We start from the raw sequence: 21,568 nt of genomic DNA on the forward strand, positions 1-21,568 counted from the left end.
ACGTTTTTCCCCTGAATTATCAATATTATTGATCATAGCGTGAAGGTTAACCTCTTTGTTCTCGTTCTCTACTTCTCTCGTGTTTAATGGAGGCTCACAAACCAAGTGGGTGCATAGTGCCACCTATTGTAGAGCGTAAACATGCAAGTGTACCAGAGTACGAAGAACAAAAACAATGTTGCCTACATGTACATGCTCCCAGCCTTATTCATTTATTAAACCCAATTTATTTACACAGAATTACTGATTCTAATCACAACTGATACTCACCTTATATCGTGACAGTGTCTGTACAGCTGTATAGTGTATAAGTATAGCTTCATTCTGCTCTTCATCAGAACACTGTTTGTGCTCATATTGCAGAGTAAAGGGTGACATTTAAAACTCTAAAATCAGGGCAACGTCCTGAACCGTGTCACTATTCATATCTTTATCTAGAAGTGGGCCAGAGTACCCCAGGAGTCACATTAATAAACAACCTGGAAGCACAAACTCTGTAAAAATGCTTTAATCCAGCCTAATGATGGTATGAAAAGGAAATAATATTTCTTAATTTTTATCTGTAACCTTACAAAAACGTACCATGGTATCATGATGGTAATACACGGTACATTCACTTTAACCATGGTGTATGCAATGTACCATGGTACTGGAAATGCTATTTTTGGTATGTGTTATGGTACAAGGCATGGTACTTTTTATGGTACAAATAATAGTACCATGGTACTTTTCACAGCACATGTACTGTATAAAGAGGTCAGATTATTTCAGGATTGTTCTATTATTTCTTTTTAATTAAAAAAAACAAAACTATCCTGATAAATCAGTTATTACCAAACTATGACACGTTCTGTAATGTGTAAAAGACCAAATCAAGTGCCGAGTCTTTAAGCTCGAGTCTTTCAGTTTTAAGTCAGCGGAATCAAAGAGGAGGGTATGGCAACCTTACCTGTGTATAAATTTCTATCTAAATAATATAAAGAACAATAAAACAAAAACAGCTAAGAGCTTGTGACTGAAGCTTAAGTGGGCACACCATCACCTAAACCTGACAACTAACGACAAGACGGGGTTTTTATATCTTACCTTTAGCTGTCCTGCACCGATGCCCACTGTAGCTTCAGCTTCCTGTTCCTGGCTGACAGAAGCAGACCCCGGGGCGGTTTTTCGCAGTTGTAGCTTACTCTCTAGACTATGTGTTCTGCGATATTTTTCTGTGCATCACAAACCTAAAGAGTGATTATGTGAGTCACTGTCTTCTTTCTATCGGCTGGAACTAATCCGATCTCTGGCCTCTCACATCAACAACGTTTTAGTACTGAGAGGCAGCTGGCATCTGTTACATTTAATCTCCGAAGTAGCGTTGTACTGAGAGGCAGTGAATGTAGCAGATGCCAGCTGCCGTAAAAAAGAACATGAAGGGAGTACTGATAATCTCACGGTGACGAGGGAGGCGTCAGACATCAAACTGTGCATTTGGGTTTTCTGATGTTTCATGTAGGACCAAAGTTATCATTACTTTTAAAACATTTAAACTTTATTGCTATCTTTACTAAAATATGGGAAGGATGTGGCAAAAATGTAGAACCCAAATAATAATAATAATAATAATAATTATTATTATTATTATTATTATTAATATTATCAGTCACAAAAATAACCGAAAACAACATAAAGCATTATCTGTGCTATTTCTTGTCCTATAAATACCAATTAAAATTTTTTGGGCCTTTAGCTCAGTCATGTTTGTATAGTTGGTTAAAACAAAATATAAAAAAACATTTACTTTATCATAATGCCTAGGTAGTGCTGGAAAAATAAATAAATGTCACTTTACACTGCAAGATTCTTTGTGTGCTGAATTCATGGATCACCACACTGACCCCAAAATCGATTTTTAAATCATTTCCATCCTGTGTGGTAGGAGTGAATTGTTTGCTAAGTTTGTTTAAAACAATGGTTATGGCAGAGGACAGAGATACGCGCTGCTAAGTAAAAACATAGCATTTTTGTTTAATTTTAAATTCTTGCATTTGAAGTTAGTTTTTTGATTGTTTAAATACTACAGTTGTTTTTTTGAAGTGGGAAAAAGTTATAGAGATTGGGCTACAGTTAATTACCCCTTTTTTAATTCAGTTGTGATGTTGAATAAATCGAAGATATAAAACTTGAGGTATAACTCAACTTTTAAAAAATATTTTAAATGTTCAAGGTCTTAAAATTGTAACAAAATCTAAAAAATATAATAAATCGTGATATGTATGAAATCGTAATACTTATTAAATCGGCACCTAGGCATTATGGTAATACCGGATCATCTGGTGACCTGCATTTCCCATCCCTGATAATATATTATAAGATATAACTTAATTATATATAATATATATATCTTATACTATATTTTCTTCCGGATGGAAAATGCCAGTCACCACCCGATACAGTATTATCACAATTATAATGTTATCATATAATTATATATTATAATTGTGATGATACCGTATCGGGTGGTGACTGGAATTTTCCATCCCTACTAATATATTATAAGTGTGTTCGGTTCTTAATTTTTCCACTGCCAAAGTAGGTTGGATCTCCAAAATGCTAAATTAATAAAATATGAAATTAATCAAAATATGGTCATAAGTATTTGTTGTTTTGCACGTTTGTCTTGGCTACTACTTTAAGTATGTTTCAGATCTGTGTGAAACACTATACATATGTTTCTAAACGTTTGGTCCCTAACTGTTGTCTAATACACTATAAAAAAAATCAGGAAATGAGGTACTTGTGACTATCATGACCCATGACATCTCAACATGGGGAAATCTAATTAAAATAATATTCCCAGAAAGCAGGAATTTGCAGAAATTGTTTATCATAAAGAATAAAACATTTTTTTTTTTAACAAAATCAAAGACATGGCTGTTATCGACTGGCTGGTTGAGCTGCCATTCCAGCTGAAGTTTTTTTTACGCTCTTACCTGTTAACCCCGATCGAATTGTCAGTGTGGTTGCTTAAAGCTGTTTTAAATCCATCACTGACAGACACAACAGAACAAATCTCTGACACTGATGTAATCTAAACAAACCTGTCTGGGTGTGTTTTCAGGTGTCCTTTGAAATTTGATGTAGTCAATCTATTGTCCTTAATTTTCTTCCATCATTGTTTACACATGATACTGCTCCTGTCATTATGTACACATAAATGGAGAAGTCACGATGTGCTGCACTGTTTTTGTCGGCTGTCGCAGGCACATACTGCGTAACTAAATTGTGCCAGGGTAATTATAAAAATATTTACTGTTCACAAGTGGACCGAGTCCGGATCAACTTGGGAGTCTTAAAACACTTTTACATAGTGCGATTGCTTGTACCCTACCCAGGAATGATTTTTCTCAACTCCCCTGCTGGCCAGCATTCACATTATTTTTGTCCTTCGTACTCGGGTACACTCGCACATTTACACCAAACAATACAGCAAGTGGCAGCATGCATGAGGAAGTTAATCTTTGCGCTAAAGTAAACAGCCTGCAGTGGAGACAGGCCATGTTCATGAAAGAATTCAACTCTGCTTTTTATTATAAGATAAATCTTGGATGCCATTCATGATGAAATGTTAATTTTAAAGATTAACATGCAATACGCAAAGCTGTGTGATTAAACTGACTGTGTGATTTAATTAATGTTTTACTGGTGGATTTGATTCTTTTCATGGATCAGTCTTTGAGTCACGTTTTTAAAAAATATTTAGGTTAGCTTACAAATGTTAAATGGCCAAAGATAACTAAATTCCTTAAATAAATAAAAAACAAACTTGACAGCATTTGCAGATTTTAATTTTCCTGCAAAGTACGTGCAAAATGCTCTCATTTTGTGAGAGTAGTGCTATTCTTCTTTAGAATTTATGGGCAGTTAGTGCAACAGTGGCACCTACTGGATTGGAGTGCTGAGAGAAAGGTTAGCTCTTTTGTATGAGCAACACAATTTACACAGCATTTGAATGCAATAATAATATCTGAATACTAAAAATTAAATGGGTTTAGTATTTTTAATAAAACCTGCAAAAAAATATAGCTGCTTGAGATACATCGGACAATAAATATTAAAGATGCTGAATCAAATAAAAACAATGCAACGACCAAAATCCGAATCAAATTGAATCAAAAGTGTTCCCCCTATTTACAGCTCTAAGCAAGATGTTCAGGGAGACTTTTTCCTTTAACTCCTCACCTCCCCCCAAAAAAACGAAACAGTGATATTATACGAAATACAAATTTATCTCTATTTCAGAAGCTGATATTATAGCTTAGCAAATTCTTAGCCCATGACAACAAGCTGACTCAATACATCCAAGTCCAAAGAGCTCTATCGAATGAACAGTGCTGCGTGGGAGTCTGTTGGTCAGGCACGCCGACCTGCAGCAGCGACGCCCCTGCGATGCCACGCTTCACACAGACCCGACCGAACAGATCTAACATGATAAATTACTTGTCCTTCTCGATCCTCTATCACAGGACACCGAATCCCCCGTGGCGGAGGTGTGGAATTTCAGTCTCAGGGCTGTGATCAAACACACTGACACTGGATCGCTCCCTGCTTCTTAATCATGACTCGAGGCCAAGTCTGTAATCAAATATAATACTTACACGCCTGTTCTTTTTAGTCACACACACACAAGAGTATCCTGATCTGAAGAATCTCCTGTCATTGTTCTGGTAACTCTTATACATGTACGAATACATCACCAACTAACAGGTTCCTTCGGTGTTGTTTTTGGTGCAGGCGTGTCTGCGTAGTTACGTCACCTCTTGTCATGTAGATGACCAGGGAGCGGAAGTGTTCGGGGCAATATGTGTGTGTGTGTGTGTGTGTGTATGTATGTGATTCACACCCAGGTGCATGAGGTCATATTTTACAGTCTGTAATTGTGTTTCACAAGAATCCATGAAGCACAAGCAGGGGGTCCATACTGTCATTGGTGATGTTTAGAGGAATGGAAGCCCAAAAGTTGCTTTATAAACAACGGTCACGAATGTGTCCTGTCGGTGGAAAGTTCATGAGAAATGACTCTCTCAGGATTCTCTCAAACGACAAGAATATCACCGCACACATTTAAATAATATTGTAATTAAGTCTAATATCTGGTTGATTGGATGCTTTGTTCTTCAGCCTTCTGAAAGGGATTTCCTTTCTTCTTTAAAGAGGTCCCTGACTTCAAAGGGGTTTCACAACCATTGATCTACATTACAATAGGCTACAATATCATGACTAATCAGATAGATCCTGAGGATAAAACAGGACAGGCTTACACAAATCTTTGCTGTTTATCATGAATGCATGCATGTTTACTGTAAATCAGTTAAGTGTTTATTCTCTAGAAGTTCAGGAAGCACGCGAGCTCCCAAATTTCAAACACTGCTAATAAAAACACATTGATTTTATTTATATATATATATATATATATATATATATAAATTACACCATAAGGACAGTTCATTTCCAGTGTCGGTCATTAAATCTCTGTAGACTTCAGTAGCTGTTAGTTATCTGAGCGCGCGTGAGGAAGGCCGCGTGAGCTGTGTTTATCCGCTCACAGCCGCGGTAGCCGCAGCGCTACACGCTAAGCTAACGCTAACTCCGTATATCACAGGAAGCGGGCAGCGAAGCTAAGCGTTTGGAATGAAATAGAAACAAACGCTCACCCTTACCCTGTTTGTGTTTAACACCCGTAGCAAATGCGCCCTCTCAGGTTATAAAGTTCAATCCTCCATCGCTGTCCACAACACCAGCATTCTGTGTGCTGAGAAAATGTATATCCAGTGTTTTTCTTTTTTTCTTTTTCCTCTGGTGCTGAAGTTTTGCTGGGAATAAGATGGCCGCTGCTAGACTGCTCGTCTGAACCCAGTGACGCAATCAGGAGTCTGGCAAATCTCTCCTGTCCCTGTCCAGACCCGCACACTCACGCACTACAGAGTATACAAGTACGAGGCACCGCCAGTGTGTTATTTTAATACTCCTCAATCGTGTAGTGTAGTGTAGGAATTTCTTTTTTTTTTGGGATCAAACTTCTGCTGCGACCAAGTGTTTAATTTATCTTTTATCTCCTACAGGGGGCGCCAAAGTAGCCGTGGGGTTTGGAAATAATAACAGAAGCTTCCTTCAATGGAATAAACCACACGCACAGTGTGAAAGACATGTCTTGTTTATATCAAAGATGAATACGAATTTATATATAAGCCATGCCATGGAGTGAAAATTAAATCCAAATTAAAACTCTAAGGCGGCACAGTGGCCTCGCACCTCCAAGGCCGAGGGTTCGATTCCCCCATCGGGTCTGCGTGTATCTTCTCCCCGTGCTTGGTGGGTTTCCTCCCAAAGTCCAAAGACTGGGTTAATTCACAAATTGCCCGAAGTGTGTGAATGAGTGAGTGAGTTTATACAGTCGCGTCCAAAAGGTTTGAGAATGGCACAAATAGTCTGCTGCTTTAGCGGTTTTTGATTTTTTTGCCAGATGTTACTATGATATACCAAAGCAGAATTACAAGCATTTTATAAGTGTTAAAGATTGACATTGACAATTACATTAAGTTTATACGAAAAGTCAATATTTGCAGTGTTGACACTTCTTTTTCCAGACCTCTGCAATTCACCCTTGCATGCTGTTAATCAACTTCTGGGCCACATCCTGACTGATAGCAGCCCATTCTTGCATAATCAATGCTTGGTGTTTGTCAGAATTTGTGGGTTTTTGTTTGTCCGGCCGCCTCTTGACGATTGACCATGCGTTCTCAAAAACGTGACAAACAAAACCCCATAACTTGACAAACTCCAAGCATTGATTATGCAAGTATGGTCTGCAATCAGTCAGGATGTGGCCCAAAAGATTTTAAAGAAGTCTGGAAAAAAAATGATAAAAGTGTCAGCACTAAAAATATGGACTTTTTCTTTATAATTGTCAATAAAAGCCTTTGACACTTATGAAATGCTTGTAATTATACATCAGTAGGGCAGAGGAACACTGACAAAAAGAAGTAAAAATACTAAAGCAGACTTTGTAAAAATAATGTGTCATTCTCAAACATTTGGGCATGGCTGCATATGTGTGTGCCCTGCGATAGACTGGCCCCCCGTCCAGGGTGTACCTTGCCTAGTGCCCTAAGTCTCCTGGGATAGACTCCAGGCCCCTTGTGATCCTGTATACAGAATAAAGTAATATAGATGACAAGTATGTGAGTGGATTAAACTGCAGCATTGCACCTCTAGCATTAAGGGTTTGATTCCCGCCTCGGGTCTGTGGGTGTGGAGTTTGTCTGTGTGGATGTTCTCCCCATGCTTGGTGGGTTCCCTCACGATTCTGGTTTTCTCCCACAGCCCAAAGACATGTAAATTACTTTAATTGGCATTCTCAAATTGCCCGTAGTGTGTGCGTGTGCCCCGCAATAGATTACCACCGGACTGGTTCACTCCTGAGAGTAAGGGTGGCAATCCTGTAACAGGGTAATAGCTGCTGTAGTTCGTACAGTGCTTATCGTATACATTGTTTGATGATGATGATGAATTCCTACCTAAACACACACATACATACAAACCTTTTTTTCTGTCAACTTTTAATGTATATCAAAGTTTAAAAAGTTACATCATTTACTTTACAAATTCCTTAAATATTCTAATACACAATAGAAAATTCATAAACTGTACATTATTATGTCTTACATGACAAACAAATTTTAAATACTTATACACAAGGCACATTTTATATAATTTAAATGCATTACGTTGTAGACATCTAAAGGGCCTGTCTGCATCTAACACTTTGCTTTCTTGTTCCTCTGAATTGAAGTCATGTCCATGGTATTGTGTAGGAATTCATGGAGTTGTCTGGCATTACTAGCATTGCCCAGAATCTCGCTCAGCTCTTCCTGGCTCAGAGTGAGCAGCTCAGCCAGGCTGGCAGCATGTTTAATGAGTCCCCTTACGTTTTTAACGTTCACTCCTGGCATACGGAGCAGGAAGTCATAAGGCCCGGGGTTGTACAGGTCCACTGAATCCTCCACCATTTCTGATTCTGCTGTAATGGCCTGAGCAGTGACCGCATCAGGCTCAGGACGAGCATGCTTGATATCCTGAAAGAGCTGCGCGGTGACATGGGGTGACGGGCACCAGAGGAGCCTCAACCGGGGAAAATGGAGAGTCAGGAGGGTCAGTTTGGAGGTGATGTCGTTGGCTGAAATCTCCTGACGCAGCTCGCTACGGGCCACCAGCGAGAATGGCTTGGCGGGGTCGAATTCAATGAGCAGCACGGGTCGGCGGTAGAAGCGGCTCATGGAGAGGCACTGAGTGTACAAACGCCCACTCTGCATCGAGCCGATCAGGTCGCTCACACTCTTGCGCTCCACGCAGATTTCAGGAGTCAGGATGTAGTCTCCCACCTCCAGGGTGACAGGCTCGATGTCAAGCCCACGCCGGTGCAGGAGGGAAGGAAGCTCGCTACGAAACTCACGCATGTCCACGATGACTCGGCCCGGCTCTTTCACTACCTCCTGTCCACCTGAGGAAAACATTAAAAGTATGTCTGAAAAATTCATGATGCAATAACAAGACAACTGAATGCTTCCATACACCAGGACTATTTGTTTAGAGTACACTGAAAGTAGTATTAAATTAAATGGTATACCACAACAGCAATTATGCAAGCATTGAATTTTGGATGGGAAACAACGTCCATAATAAATAAATAAATAAATAAATAAATAGATAGAATTTCCAGCCAGCCAGATGTCGCAACTTCATCTGTTGGGAATTTGCATAGAACGAAAACACTTGTTTAAAACACTTTGCATTTCTGATGCTTGCCTGTTATCATTTTATTTTCATTTAAAATCTTATTCATTCTTGCATTTGGAAACAGTGTGTATAGATGTCATAAAGGATAGATGACAGCCTTATTTTGGAAGGCTTAATGTGGGCCGAGGAAGAGCAAATCACTCCACTACTGAGTCATCTTAAAAAAAGTAGGATAAACTCAGAACTGCAATAATAATAACAGAAATGTATAAAAATCACAATATGATAAGTCTGTAACTCAATATATTTAATATTGAGTATATATTTCATCTCTTTGTTAGGCACACTGCTAATATATTTGTCAATAGATGTATTCAAAGGATTTCTTAGCTTTTATTAACTCTTCTCAATATTAATAAAAATTACGAAATTCTGGTAAAAACTGACACTGGCCCAGAATTGTTTGTTTTTAAAATGACAACCATGCTTATTTTCATAGCTACTTCAAATTTTATAAACATGATACATCACATGCGGTCGCATTAATTTGAACTTAGATAGGACAGATTGCCTGCTTTGCGAGTGTCTGTGGCAGCGTGAACAGGCTCCTGACTACGATCCAGGTCCAGGTTTGTGTCTCCTCTGCCCTCTCTCTCTTCAGGAACAACCATGCTGGCCTTTTCTCTGTATTTAACATGTAGACCACAAAAAAACTTCCAAAACATGAAATTGGATTTATATCAAGGTAAACAATAGTGATCTAGTCCATCAACATTTTATAACATTTTATAGTATATAAAAAGAACAGGAGTAAACCTTATCAGGTGTTCAAATGCTTCTTTTTCTTTACGCAGAGCAGTGAGATACCTCTGTTCCTCGGTGGAACCACCGTAAATAAGAAAATAAACCCTAAAACAGGCACAAATAAATTAGGTAAGGAATTTTCCATTAGTGATGAAAGGTGTAAACAGAGACTGCGTAAACATTATTGTACCTGAGCGGTTTCCCGGGCCTGCTGGCTTTGTACACCTCCAGCTGACGCACAAAGCTGAGTTCAGCGTCATACAGCACCACAAACATGGGCTCGACCTCTTTTAACACTCGCGTCAGACTGTACGGATCTGAGCATCCTTTCAGCGGATGAATGACCGTCATGGGTTCTTGGAGAACACCGTAGTAGGAATCTGAGGTAAGATTTAGAAGGACATCTTCATCCTTCACCTCCTGCTTTTCATCCTGTTCTCGCTCATCTCCGCTGCTGCCCATCTGTTCCAGCTCAGCCTCTCTCTGCTGCCCCACCATTTGCGTGAGCGTCAGTGAAGCTCGTGGTTTCTTTGTGCCGAGCTTGTTGTTTTTGGCTCGGGGCTTCTTGCCCTTGGGCACCTTTCCTACATCTCTTTTGGGCCAGCTGTTACCTTGTTTTGTTTTTTCCGGCACTGGAACACAGTCGTCCTTACCGATAGTACGTGAGTAAAGACGGAGAAGAAGGGAATCAGCACCTTTATGGATGTACTCCTTCAGCTGAGCACACGTCCTGTCGTCACTGGCGCAGATCAACACCCGGCCTAGGTGGCACAGATTCAGAACCGTTTAAGTCTCAAAGTCACTGCATATGTGAAAGTTTGAAGTGATGAAAGTGTCATAACATCACCTGCTTCGTGCTCAGAGTTGCTCAATTCCTTCTCAATCTCCTGCAGCACCTCAGTCAGAGCCTCCCACTTTGGGTTCTTTTCAAGCACCAGCTCTCGTTTTAATGGCACTGTGTATATGCGCACACACAAACACTTGTTACACTTTACATATTACATTATGTGCATGTCATTTTTAGCTTTTAAATAAATATACATGGAAACCTCGGAGTGCGAGTAACGCGGTTTGCAAGTGTTCCGCAAGACGGGCAAAGATTTTACATACATTTTGATTTGAAAAACGAGCAAGGTTTGGTTTACGAGTACTGACTATCATGTATCACGCATGTGCTTTTTGTTTTGACGCCGAGTGTCACGTGATCACAATTGAGCCAACGGTTTTTCTCTCTCTTGCGCTGCGGAATTGTGGGTAATTGTCTCCCCTGCTGGATATTAGTGCGGTCTCTTAATGGTATAATAAACATCCGTGCACGCGTGTACTGTTTACTATAACACTGTGACCACGTGTGTGTGTGTGTGTAAAACATATTTTATTTTCTGTTGGTAAGCACGTGTGTACAGCATGCGTGTATTGTTTCTTATAACACACGTGTGTGCGCGCGTGTAAAGTAAAAGAAAGTCTCATTAGAGGGTTAAAAATCCATTTTCTTCCTTAGCCTGTCATGTGTGTGCGCACGTAATTCACACACTCTCTCGCGTTTAGTGCGTGTGTGAAGCACCCCCTCTTTGCTTCACACAAACACAAACTGTGCTCTACACAGAAACACGGCTCTGTCGCAATTCGTTTCAAAGGTAAACTGCAGGTTCATTCGTTTGTTTGTTTGTTTCACTTTACAGCAGTGATTCCGTTAGTATGCGCTCACACGAGTGTCATTAGCGACGTTCCTTGCTAATTTTTTCCGACAAAACAATCTTTCCTTTAATGTCCGAGTATGTGTGTGTGTTTTTGTAAAATTCAAATAAGAGAGAAGAAAGCTTTACTGTAAGATGAGAAGGGAGACGGAAGGGGCTGAAAGTAAGAATCTTCTCTTACTTTAGCTTCACACACACACACACACACACACACACACACACACACACACACACACACACACACACACACACACCGCCTGCACGCATAAACAGAAACCTTATCTGGATTTAATTTTCCTTTTTTTAAAGGTAAAGTGCAGGTTAATTTGTTTTATTTTTACTTTACATTTTGTATTAATTATTTTTAATGTATTTATTTTTTGGGGGCTGTGGAACAAATAATTTGAGTTTCCATTATTTCTTATGGGAAATTTATATAATGTTCCACTATATACCATATATTTGTTTGTGGCATTCTGGTAAAACTCACTGGATGTCACTGAAAATTAAATTGTGTTTTACCTAAAATATTTTTGCCTAATACACACTTTGACATTTGAACTTTGAAGAAACCTTAAATGTACGCAGCCTGGCCGAAAAAAAAAAAAATCACAGACTATAAGATTTCATTCATTCATTTGAATGAATGAAATCTTATAGTGTGTGATTTTTTTTTTCTTAGCTGTGATCATAGCATACAATATGTGGAAATACTTCCTCATGCTGCCAGAACCACACTTTCTCATTTTGAATCCTGGAATATAGCTGTGGAATATATAACTGGTAACCTGGTCATTTAGTACATTCAGGTTGTCAGCTGACTTTATTTTATTGTCACTTAACGTTGCTGAGTCTAAACCTGAACAGAGGCTTTCACAGAGGCCACAATGCCTGATGGGTGCATCGCTTCAGGCGCTTCCCTTCTTACCCTGATTCACCCATCACTCTGTAAGAGATTTAATCTGAACCCATCTACCCACATGACTTTATTCCATTAAGTCCAATCTTAATGCTCCCCAGCTTATTCAAGTATTTATTTTTTTTAAACGAGTGATTTTATGGACAGACAGCTGTTTAGTCCCAACTCTGAGTTCTCATCACGTTGTGTGTGTATAGAAATGCTCCTACTTTCACTATTAAACACAACTTTTTTTTTTTTTTTTTTTTTTAACCTACTAACTTCACCAAGTGATCAGACCAGATGATCTAGATTATTTGTTTCTGAACACATTTCTTCCACAAGATTGCCATTCAGCATTTTCCTTTCCAGGTTTTGATAATGAGTATAAGGACTTTTTTTGGCCAGGCTGTGTATTTTACCAAAGCAACATCTTTCTTTTTTTAACATTGGCTTGGATTATTCTGTGTATGATAAACAATAAACAAAGCAGTAAACACTCCACCTAAAGCTATTTAATCCTATACTGATAACCAAATTACATTTTTCTATGCAATAAATGTCACATTATTGTATAATTACACATTGTTGTGAAAGACACAAGGCTTAATCAACTATGTTTTATAAAGTTCTGTATAAAATTTTAGCTTCGCCTCTTTTCACTTTTGATGGTTACCAGACATGAAAAACGCCAAAACTTCACTTATGGTGTGAAAAGAGTGCATGTTGCTTTTCCTCATGTAAAATTTTCCCTCAGGCTGCCACACACATACACACAGCAATGTTCTGTATTATGTACCTGAAGCACTTGGTTTTTCTTCACTTTCACCAACTTTGAGTTTCTTTTTTGGCTCAGGAATGCGATACACTCGGCTACGGGCATTCACAAACATCGAAGTGCTGGAGTCCAAAAACAGCCACCCTGGTAAAACACAGAAGACTTCACTTTGCACTCCTTTTCTTTTGTTATTGACCGAATAATCTGTCACACAGTTAATCTTACCTGAATTGCTGCCAAAGTTTTTCTGACTGGAACGCAGGGACTCCAGAAGGTTAAGGAAAGTGACGCAGTCGTACTGTGTGAGGTAGAGGAGCAGAGTTCGCAAGATCTTTAGATCCTGTACTAGCGATTTGGTCTTAGCGCCCAGCTGATGCCACAAGGGATCGAGGTAATGGCGAATAGTCTACAAAAGCAGATATTACAAAGTGTTTTATTAACGAATATACAGTACTGTACAAAAGTCTTACCATAATATATGCTGTACCAATTTTGTTATATATGTTTTTTATGTCTGCATAATTATGTACAGAATCATTCACTATTTCCATATATAACTTAAACATTTATAAATAAAAATTATATTACAGGAGAATATATGCATTGCTGTAAAAAAAAAAAAAAAATAATAATAATAATAATAATAATAATAATTTTATATATATATAGTACAAGACAGACCAGTTTTCAGATGGAAACAAGAACCTAATGTACGCTCCTGGGATTTGCATAAAAATAGAAAAAGCGAGTGTGACAAAGTTACCAGAAGGACTTATATTCTCCAGCAAGCTCAATAAAAACTAACAGCTGTTTTAATATTTGGAGTGAACTCATTGCTGAAATCAGGAATTTTAGACATAGATTTGTGCAGTTTTATAAGAAAACAGCTCTTAGGTTTTACTGTTAGGCTTACTGGAGAATATGAGTTCATCTGGTAACTTTGTCACACTCGCTCCTTTCTATTTTTATGCAAATCCCAGGAGCGTACATTAGGTTCTTTGTTTCCATCTGACAACTGGTCTGTCTTGTACTATATTTAATTCTTGGTACATAATTATGCAGAGATGATAAACATGTATAACAAAATTGGTACAGCATATAATATGGTGCCTAAGACTTTTGCACAGTACTGTACAACAATTATCTCAAGGCATCTCTTACACACACACATGCAAACAATGTAAAGGGGCTAATTCACTTAGCAGATAGTTTTGCATTATTTATGTATTTGCGTTAATTGATTGTTTTACATGTCAATGATTTTCATTTTTAAAAGAGAATATTATGCTGCTTGTAATAACAGTTTAATAGGGAAAATATGAGCATTACATTTAATCTTTAGCTTTAATTACAGAACACAACATGGTGGCTAGTTGTGTGAAAATGATTCCTCATGCTTTCAGAATTACTGCTTCACAATTCGAGTCCTGGTGTGTATTATTTGTGCCATCAGAGAAGAAAAACATCACATTGATGTAATAACCTGGTCACTACATTCAGTACAGTACATTCAGGTTGTCAGTTCACCAAATTTTTATGTTGCTGAACCTAAACCTGACCAACTGAAGCAACACCGGATCATAACACTGACTCCAGAGGTTTGTTTAGTGAGCACTATGCATGATGAGTGCATCTCACCCTGACACTCCCACCGCACTGGAATAGGGTCAATCTGAGCTCATCAGACCACATGGCCTCTTACTAACACTAACAAGTGGTTTTGAGATGGAAATACTCTTACTTCTACTAATAAACACAGCTATTTTCACTGTTGATTTTTTTAACCATAAAACTTCAGTGTTTAAGTGAAGGTCCATTCAAAGTTGACGACTCTTAACCCTGTTTCAGTAATTTCACTTCTTCTTGGTTACATACGGTGGCCGTGAAGTGCAAAACAAATGAACAAAACTGAAATTTTTTTTCAGTTTTTAATTTGTTTTCCGTTTTGTTAATTTGAATTGCACTTCTCGGCCAGTCAGATATTAGTTATTTTGTTTTCCGTTTTGTTAATTTGGTTTTGAATTTGTTATTTTGTTTTGAGTTTTGTTAATTTGTTTTGCACTTCAGGGCCACCGTAGTTACATAATACAGTAATACGCTCCAATAATTTGACCTTTATGAAAAGGTGACTTTTTCTGGCCAGTCAGTGTATTTGAATGTACACATGCTTTAACTAACCTAACTGGATTCTATAATTTATTATTTTCTGGTTCACTTGGTTACTTAATAAATTCCCTTATACACACACAATACCTAAAATCTTTAGAAAGCTAATATTATACTAAACAATTCACAAATGCAACACTCTTAGAGTGGAAAAGCATGCTACATGATACGCCAGCTTATAATTGTGTGTCAGTCGGTTTAAACTGATGGTAATTAATTCTTACTAAGAACATTGCAATAAGCATTATTGTTTAAAAAGAGTTCTCTCACTTTCTCAAACGCCCTGCCCAGTGTATTCTCCAGCGAGAGGTCCTCTGCCTCCAGAGTCGGGTTGTAACGTTTGAGCTCCTTCAAACAGGCATTCATGATGTCCAGAATGGAGCTCTGGATGGCCCTCATAGCTGGAGTCAAGTGCACATGCAGCTCTACAACCTCAGGCTTGTGCCTGTCCAGGACACTGTTCACTGATGCTTGAAACCTGTAATTATGCAAGATGTACAAATATCAGACAGTGTAAAGGCCACATCACATAAACAAGCACAAACGTTTCTCGAGTAGTGCTTTTATCACTGTGCTTGTACCTAGGCCAGAGAAAGAGCTTCTTTACAAAGAGATTCCTCATGACTCGCTCGACTTGACAGAAGCCAGTCGAAAAAGCAGTGGCCTTGTCTGTGAACGCCTTGATGAAGCCGGTCTTGTTCTTTTGTCGGTACAGTCTCAAGATAAAGGCCTCTTGACATGACTCGATGATCTTATGGGCACGGTAGACCAGGATTCCTGCAGGCAACAGTGCAATGATTTTTAGGCTTTACTTCAACGCCAACGCCTATGTTTCTGCTATGTTTATCATAGAGAGCAATTCATCTGTTTAAGTTTTCAGTTATGCATTTAAAATGTTATGAGTAAGCTCAGTAAACATGTTTTTTTATTATTAGTAGTATTAATTAACAGAGACTACAATAACATAAATACATAACATTACATGCATAGTACACACGAACCAAACATAAATTCTTCTCAGGTCCAAAGTTCCAAAGCTTCAGAAGAACAAGAGATTATCTACATCAGCATCACACATTATTTAAAGGAATATTCCAGAATTTTCCCTCACATTAGCAGTGTAATAATATGGACAAGAATTTCCCTGTACAGATGACATGGTCATTTAAAGTACAGTTAAGTTTTTAGCAGGTGACACACGTGAAACAAAGTCATACTGAAGCAGCTGTGATACTGGAACAATGCAATGAAAGTTACTGACACCTTCATTTAGTTAATTATAGTATCTACACATGTTAAAATTAGGAGATTTCCACATCATACACTTTAAGTTTATCAAAATATTTGTTTTTACAAGTATTTAGAGACTGCCCTACAACTACCCTTAGATTTTTTGATGCAAGTAAATTGTGTATAAACTTTTTTTTACCCCCATTCTTATATAAGAGCAGAAAACGTGTCACCTTTATTTCTTGTTGTAATCCCACATATCTTAAACAAACAGTAGACAGACTCCAAACAACACAACACCTGGTGAAATGAATTAAGAGAGATTCATAACCAGTGCGTAAAGCCGAGGGAGTTGTTTCAACCAACAATCTACCGCTAAACACCAATTTTTCCCGAACAAGCATTACTGATCATTATAGTTTCTCTAACAACTAATAATTGATCACCAATTGCTAGTTTCACAAATACAGAAAAAGTTTTGGTGTCATAAGGGCCTTCTTTTTGGCAAAATGTATGCTCTTTTGTTCATATAAATCTTTTTTTTCTTTTCTGCTAGTTGTGTTTTCAAACAGTTGTTCTTTTTTATGTGACACTTTTAGATTCAGAAATGACCCAGCTGATTTAGTAAAAATAAAAATTAAAACCATAGAAACACATGTCATTTGGTGTATTTTAAAGCATACTTTACCCTAAAAACAATTGGGACAACAGATTAACTTCAAAACACTGGAGTATTCCTTTAAATGGAAAAAGAAAAAAATCCCACCTCTTTAGCCCCTCCAAAGCTTTACACATAAGTCCAGTCTTTTCCACTGACTTCCAAGAGATCTGCGATGTTATCACTACATGATAGAGCATTTGTAGCCTTTACCTGAGATGAGGTGAGCAGGAATTTTGTCGGTGAGGAAATCCACCACCAGGATGCGGCTGGTCACAAACAGCACTCCGCCCTGTGTGTACACGTGATAGCGCTCACTGTTCTGTGTGTCGCTGTTAATGGTCCGGGGAAGATGGCTCACTCCTTCAGCTTTCAGCTGCTCTGTGAAGAACTCCTGAAACATTTCACACCATGGATTGATTTTATGTAACACATCAACTCTAATGTGTTCAACTTAAGTATATTTTTCTTTATATTTGCAATACTGCTTATTAAACCCATATTAATTCTGTTTTATACTGTAGAGATCAAAAATCTATTCAGTTATAAATCACCATTCTTCCAAAAATAAATTTTTAAATGCTTTATGAAAAGTAAAAATGTTAATGAATTAATTCAATTAATAAATAATAGCAATGCCAGAATTGACAGGTGTCCAGCTTCAGCATCAATGACCGATCAGTCTTAGATTCGACCGATTCTGTGCACGAGCTTCTGAGTGGTCTCCATTCAGCTTTTTTCTCTAAAATCTGCAAGCAAATTAGTCTTAAATCTACCCATTACACACTAACGGCAGTCGACAAAACACAGCAAGCACTAATCAGTGTAAATTACAGGTAGGGTAATTATTCGTATTTATCAGAAAAACATTATCCTGATTAGTCCTGATAGGACTGTCATTCTGTCCGGATGCAGACCGCGGCCCACTATTTAGTGACCCCTGCTATAAGAAACAGGCTACAATTGTGCTTAAATTAATTCGTGAATCTGTCGAATAAAACTAAGGCACAAAATTTCAAGTTATGACTCAATATTTTTAGGGTTAAGGTCTTAAAATTGGAACAAAATCAGGAATTAAAAAAAAAATTTGAACAGGGATATTCATAAAATTATGACACTTACAGAATCGCAATATTAATAGAATTGACACCGTGATGGTAACGTAATAATATACTGTATCAGGTGGCGACTGGTGATTCCCATCCCTCATAATACAGGCATTTATATCTGGGTACATGTACCTGTGTTTTCTTCTTGACATGTCTTAACCACTGCACAATGTTTGCACAGTTAGACTGTTTATCATTAGTGTGAGATGCACCTCAGTGTAGAGCTGTGTATTGGCAAGGGCCTCACGATACGATACGTATCACGATACATGGGTCACGATACGATAAATCACGATATATTGCGATACAACACATATTGTGATATATTGCAATAGTTTGTATTAGTACGTGTGTCACATTATATTGACAACTTGATAAAGTAGGCAGACGAATTAAAATTCCAATTCATTAGAACGGCACAGTGTGATTGAAGTCCATATTGTTATAAAACACTTAACACTTAAACATTCAACTAAAATGTATATGCCACTAAAGTTACATATAAATTAAATAAACAATTTATAAAACTAAAATAAATTTAAGCAAAAAAATTTAATTTCATCAAGTAAACATAAAACTGGAACATAATATGAGGTATTCACTGTCACCAAACTGTCACCAAACTGTTAGACCAAAAACTCTCTTGCCTCCAAACTATTAGAAACTTAAGTGTAGTATCGATACTTGAGGTTTGACTATCGATACACTATTGTAAAAAAAATTATCGCGATAATTACAGTAGATGTATCGATATTTTTGCGCAGCCCTACCGCAGTGTGTGATGCACCGCAGTGTGTGATGCACCGCAGTGTGTGATGCACCTCAGTGTGTGATGCACCGCAGTGTGTGATGCACCGCAGTGTGTGATGCACCGCAGTGTGTGATGCACCGCAGTGTGTGATGCACCGCAGTGTGTGATGCACCGCAGTGTGTGATGCACCGCAGTGTGTGATGCACCTCAGTGTGTGTGATGCACCTCAGTGTGTGTGATGCACCTCAGTGTGTGTGATGCACCTCAGTGTGTGTGATGCACCTCAGTGTGTGTGATGCACCTCAGTGTGTGATGCACCTCAGTGTGTGATGCACCTCAGTGTGAGATGCACCTCAGTGTGAGATGCACCTCAGTGTGAGATGCACCTCAGTGTGAGATGCACCGCAGTGTGTGATGCACCCCAGTGTGTGATGCACCCCAGTGTGTGATGCACCCCAGTGTGTGATGCACCCCAGTGTGTGATGCACCCCAGTGTGTGATGCACCCCAGTGTGTGATGCACCCCAGTGTGTGATGCACCTCAGTGTGTGATGCACCTCAGTGTGTGATGCACCTCAGTGTGTGTGATGCACCTCAGTGTGTGTGATGCACCTCAGTGTGTGTGATGCACCTCAGTGTGTGTGATGCACCTCAGTGTGTGTGATGCACCTCAGTGTGTGTGATGCACCTCAGTGTGTGTGATGCACCTCAGTGTGTGATGCACCGCAGTGTGTGATGCACCTCAGTGTGTGATGCACCTCAGTGTGAGATACACCTCAGTGTGTGATGCACCTCAGTGTGTGATGCACCGCAGTGTGTGATGCACCTCAGTGTGTGATGCACCTCAGAGTGAGATACACCTCAGTGTGAGATACACCTCAGTGTGAGATACACCTCAGTGTGTGATGCACCTCAGTGTGTGATACACCTCAGTGTGAGATGCACCTCAGTGTGTGATGCACCCCAGTGTGTGATGCACCCCAGTGTGTGATGCACCCCAGTGTGTGATGCACCCCAGTGTGTGATGCACCTCAGTGTGTGATGCACCCCAGTGTGTGATGCACCCCAGTGTGTGATGCACCTCAGTGTGTGATACACCTCAGTGTGTGATGCACCTCAGTGTATATATCTAATCTGATATCGTGCTCCTGTTGTTACCTGTTCAGGAGTGGTTGTGTTGAGCAGCAGCACCAGACTGCCTTCCTCTGAATAAACCTTCATAAAGTGTAATAAGATGCGGTCGATCCCGAGTCCTTCTGCGGCGACCAGCAGCCCGTCCGCACCGAACAGACTCAGGAACATCTCCGTCTCGTGCTCCAGCAGCGCTCCCGCCATCCTACCCTTCAAACCTACAGCACAGCCTGGAACAGCTCACTCCCAAATCACCCCCTAAACCCTAAAAAATGCACTCCACAGGGGAAATAAAAGAACGGCTTGTATAAGCTTTAAAGTGAGCTCTAAACACAACAGCGCGCCATCCAGAATCCAGCCGTTTTGTGTTTACAGTGTAAATATAGTCAAATACCTATTACAGCACCTATCTAACATGTTAAAAACGCACCCTGAGTGTTCATATATATTTACACTCTATACTGTTTATTTACTTTACCAAAGTTACAAATAATAAAGTGTAAACCTAAAAGTATTTTAGGGACAGATATCTGTATTTGTTTAAAAAAAAATCTACATCCGGAGTCATCTTCTTCTACTGCTCCTTTTTCTTCTTCTTTAAAGTTATTTAGCTTGCTGTCAGCCAGCTTATAGGTGCATTACCGCCACCTGCTGGACTGGAGTGTAGAACGTCAGCTTGGCAGAACAAAAACAACAACAAGAAAAAAAAACTATATTAAATAATCAGGCTATATGTATTATATATGATTATATCTGATTTTCTACATCTTATATATATATATATATATATATTAATTACTTACTCCATTTACCTAAAAAATTCACAGTTTCCAGTTCTGTGTTTGCCTATTGTACTAGGACTCTGGTTTAATCCTGTGCGCCCTATTCTTAATTGTGCTATAATGATTTCCTCTCTTCTGTTTGTAAAATGGTTCATTCGGTTAGTATGGTGGCCCCGCACCTCGAAGGTCTGGGATCAATTCCCTCCTTGGGTCTGTTTGCATGGAGTTTGAATGTTTTTCCTGTGCTTTTTTGAGTTTCCTCCGGGTAATCCAGTTTCCTCCAACAGTGCAAAGACAGGCATTCTTTATATACTATATGCATGCGTGTGTATATGTGTGTGTGCCCCTCCTCATGCCCTTAGTCTCCCAGGATAGGCTCCAGGCTCCCTGCGACCCTGTATAGAGAATAAAGTGGTACAGACAATGAGTGACTTCTGCTCTACTTATTCAGATTTCTTTTTAAACATTTTTACGTTTCACTGCTTATCTGGCGAATTGATCTGCTTCTCCGATTCCTTTTTCCTACTAGACGTGTTGATATCCATAGGAAAGTAATCCTTACACCCTTAGGATATAATTCTAATACTGTTTGTAAGATGTTAGTTAGTACGACCTGTCTGCATGAATTTCCTGTTCCTAGAATGATGATGGTCATCTGATGCTGTTATCACTTTTCCTTGATACTTCATCTCTGCCCAGTCAAGTGCTATTTCTAAACCTAGTTCAACTGTGTTTAAAGGATAAAAGACGAAGCCATGCTTTACCTGCACCCTCTAGTGCACAT

The 21,568-nt window shown here is 38.9% G+C and overlaps 2 protein-coding genes across 4 annotated transcripts in view; both read right to left on the minus strand.

The window, feature by feature from the left end:
- mrtfba (myocardin related transcription factor Ba) overlaps positions 1 to 6,078 on the minus strand; it is a 33,508-nt gene extending 27,430 nt beyond the window's left edge. Inside the window, exon 1 of one of the 3 annotated variants that reach the window (XM_053511022.1) lies at positions 5,706 to 6,078. The gene's annotated coding sequence lies outside the window, so the exon portion shown is untranslated. Of the gene's footprint in view, positions 1 to 4,643; positions 4,722 to 5,705 lie in introns of those variants that run through there. The other 2 variants (XM_053511024.1, XM_053511023.1) reach the window with 2 other exon arrangements.
- Positions 6,079 to 7,626: 1,548 nt separating this feature from the next.
- ercc4 (excision repair cross-complementation group 4) lies at positions 7,627 to 20,580 on the minus strand. Its single transcript, XM_053511025.1, has 11 exons — positions 20,030 to 20,580; positions 17,226 to 17,406; positions 15,706 to 15,901; positions 15,395 to 15,602; positions 13,184 to 13,364; positions 12,980 to 13,102; positions 10,433 to 10,540; positions 9,776 to 10,346; positions 9,598 to 9,690; positions 9,353 to 9,465; positions 7,627 to 8,545 (listed from the first exon to the last, which is right to left on the minus strand). The coding sequence occupies exons 1-11, from the start codon at positions 20,204 to 20,206 to the stop codon at positions 7,803 to 7,805; spliced, it is 2,694 nt and encodes an 897-aa protein (XP_053367000.1). The 5' UTR covers positions 20,207 to 20,580; the 3' UTR covers positions 7,627 to 7,802.
- Between the last annotated feature and the right edge of the window lie 988 nt (positions 20,581 to 21,568).

This window comes from Clarias gariepinus, chromosome 14 (assembly GCF_024256425.1).
Source record: "Clarias gariepinus isolate MV-2021 ecotype Netherlands chromosome 14, CGAR_prim_01v2, whole genome shotgun sequence".
NCBI classification, from domain to species: Eukaryota; Metazoa; Chordata; class Actinopteri; order Siluriformes; family Clariidae; genus Clarias; species Clarias gariepinus.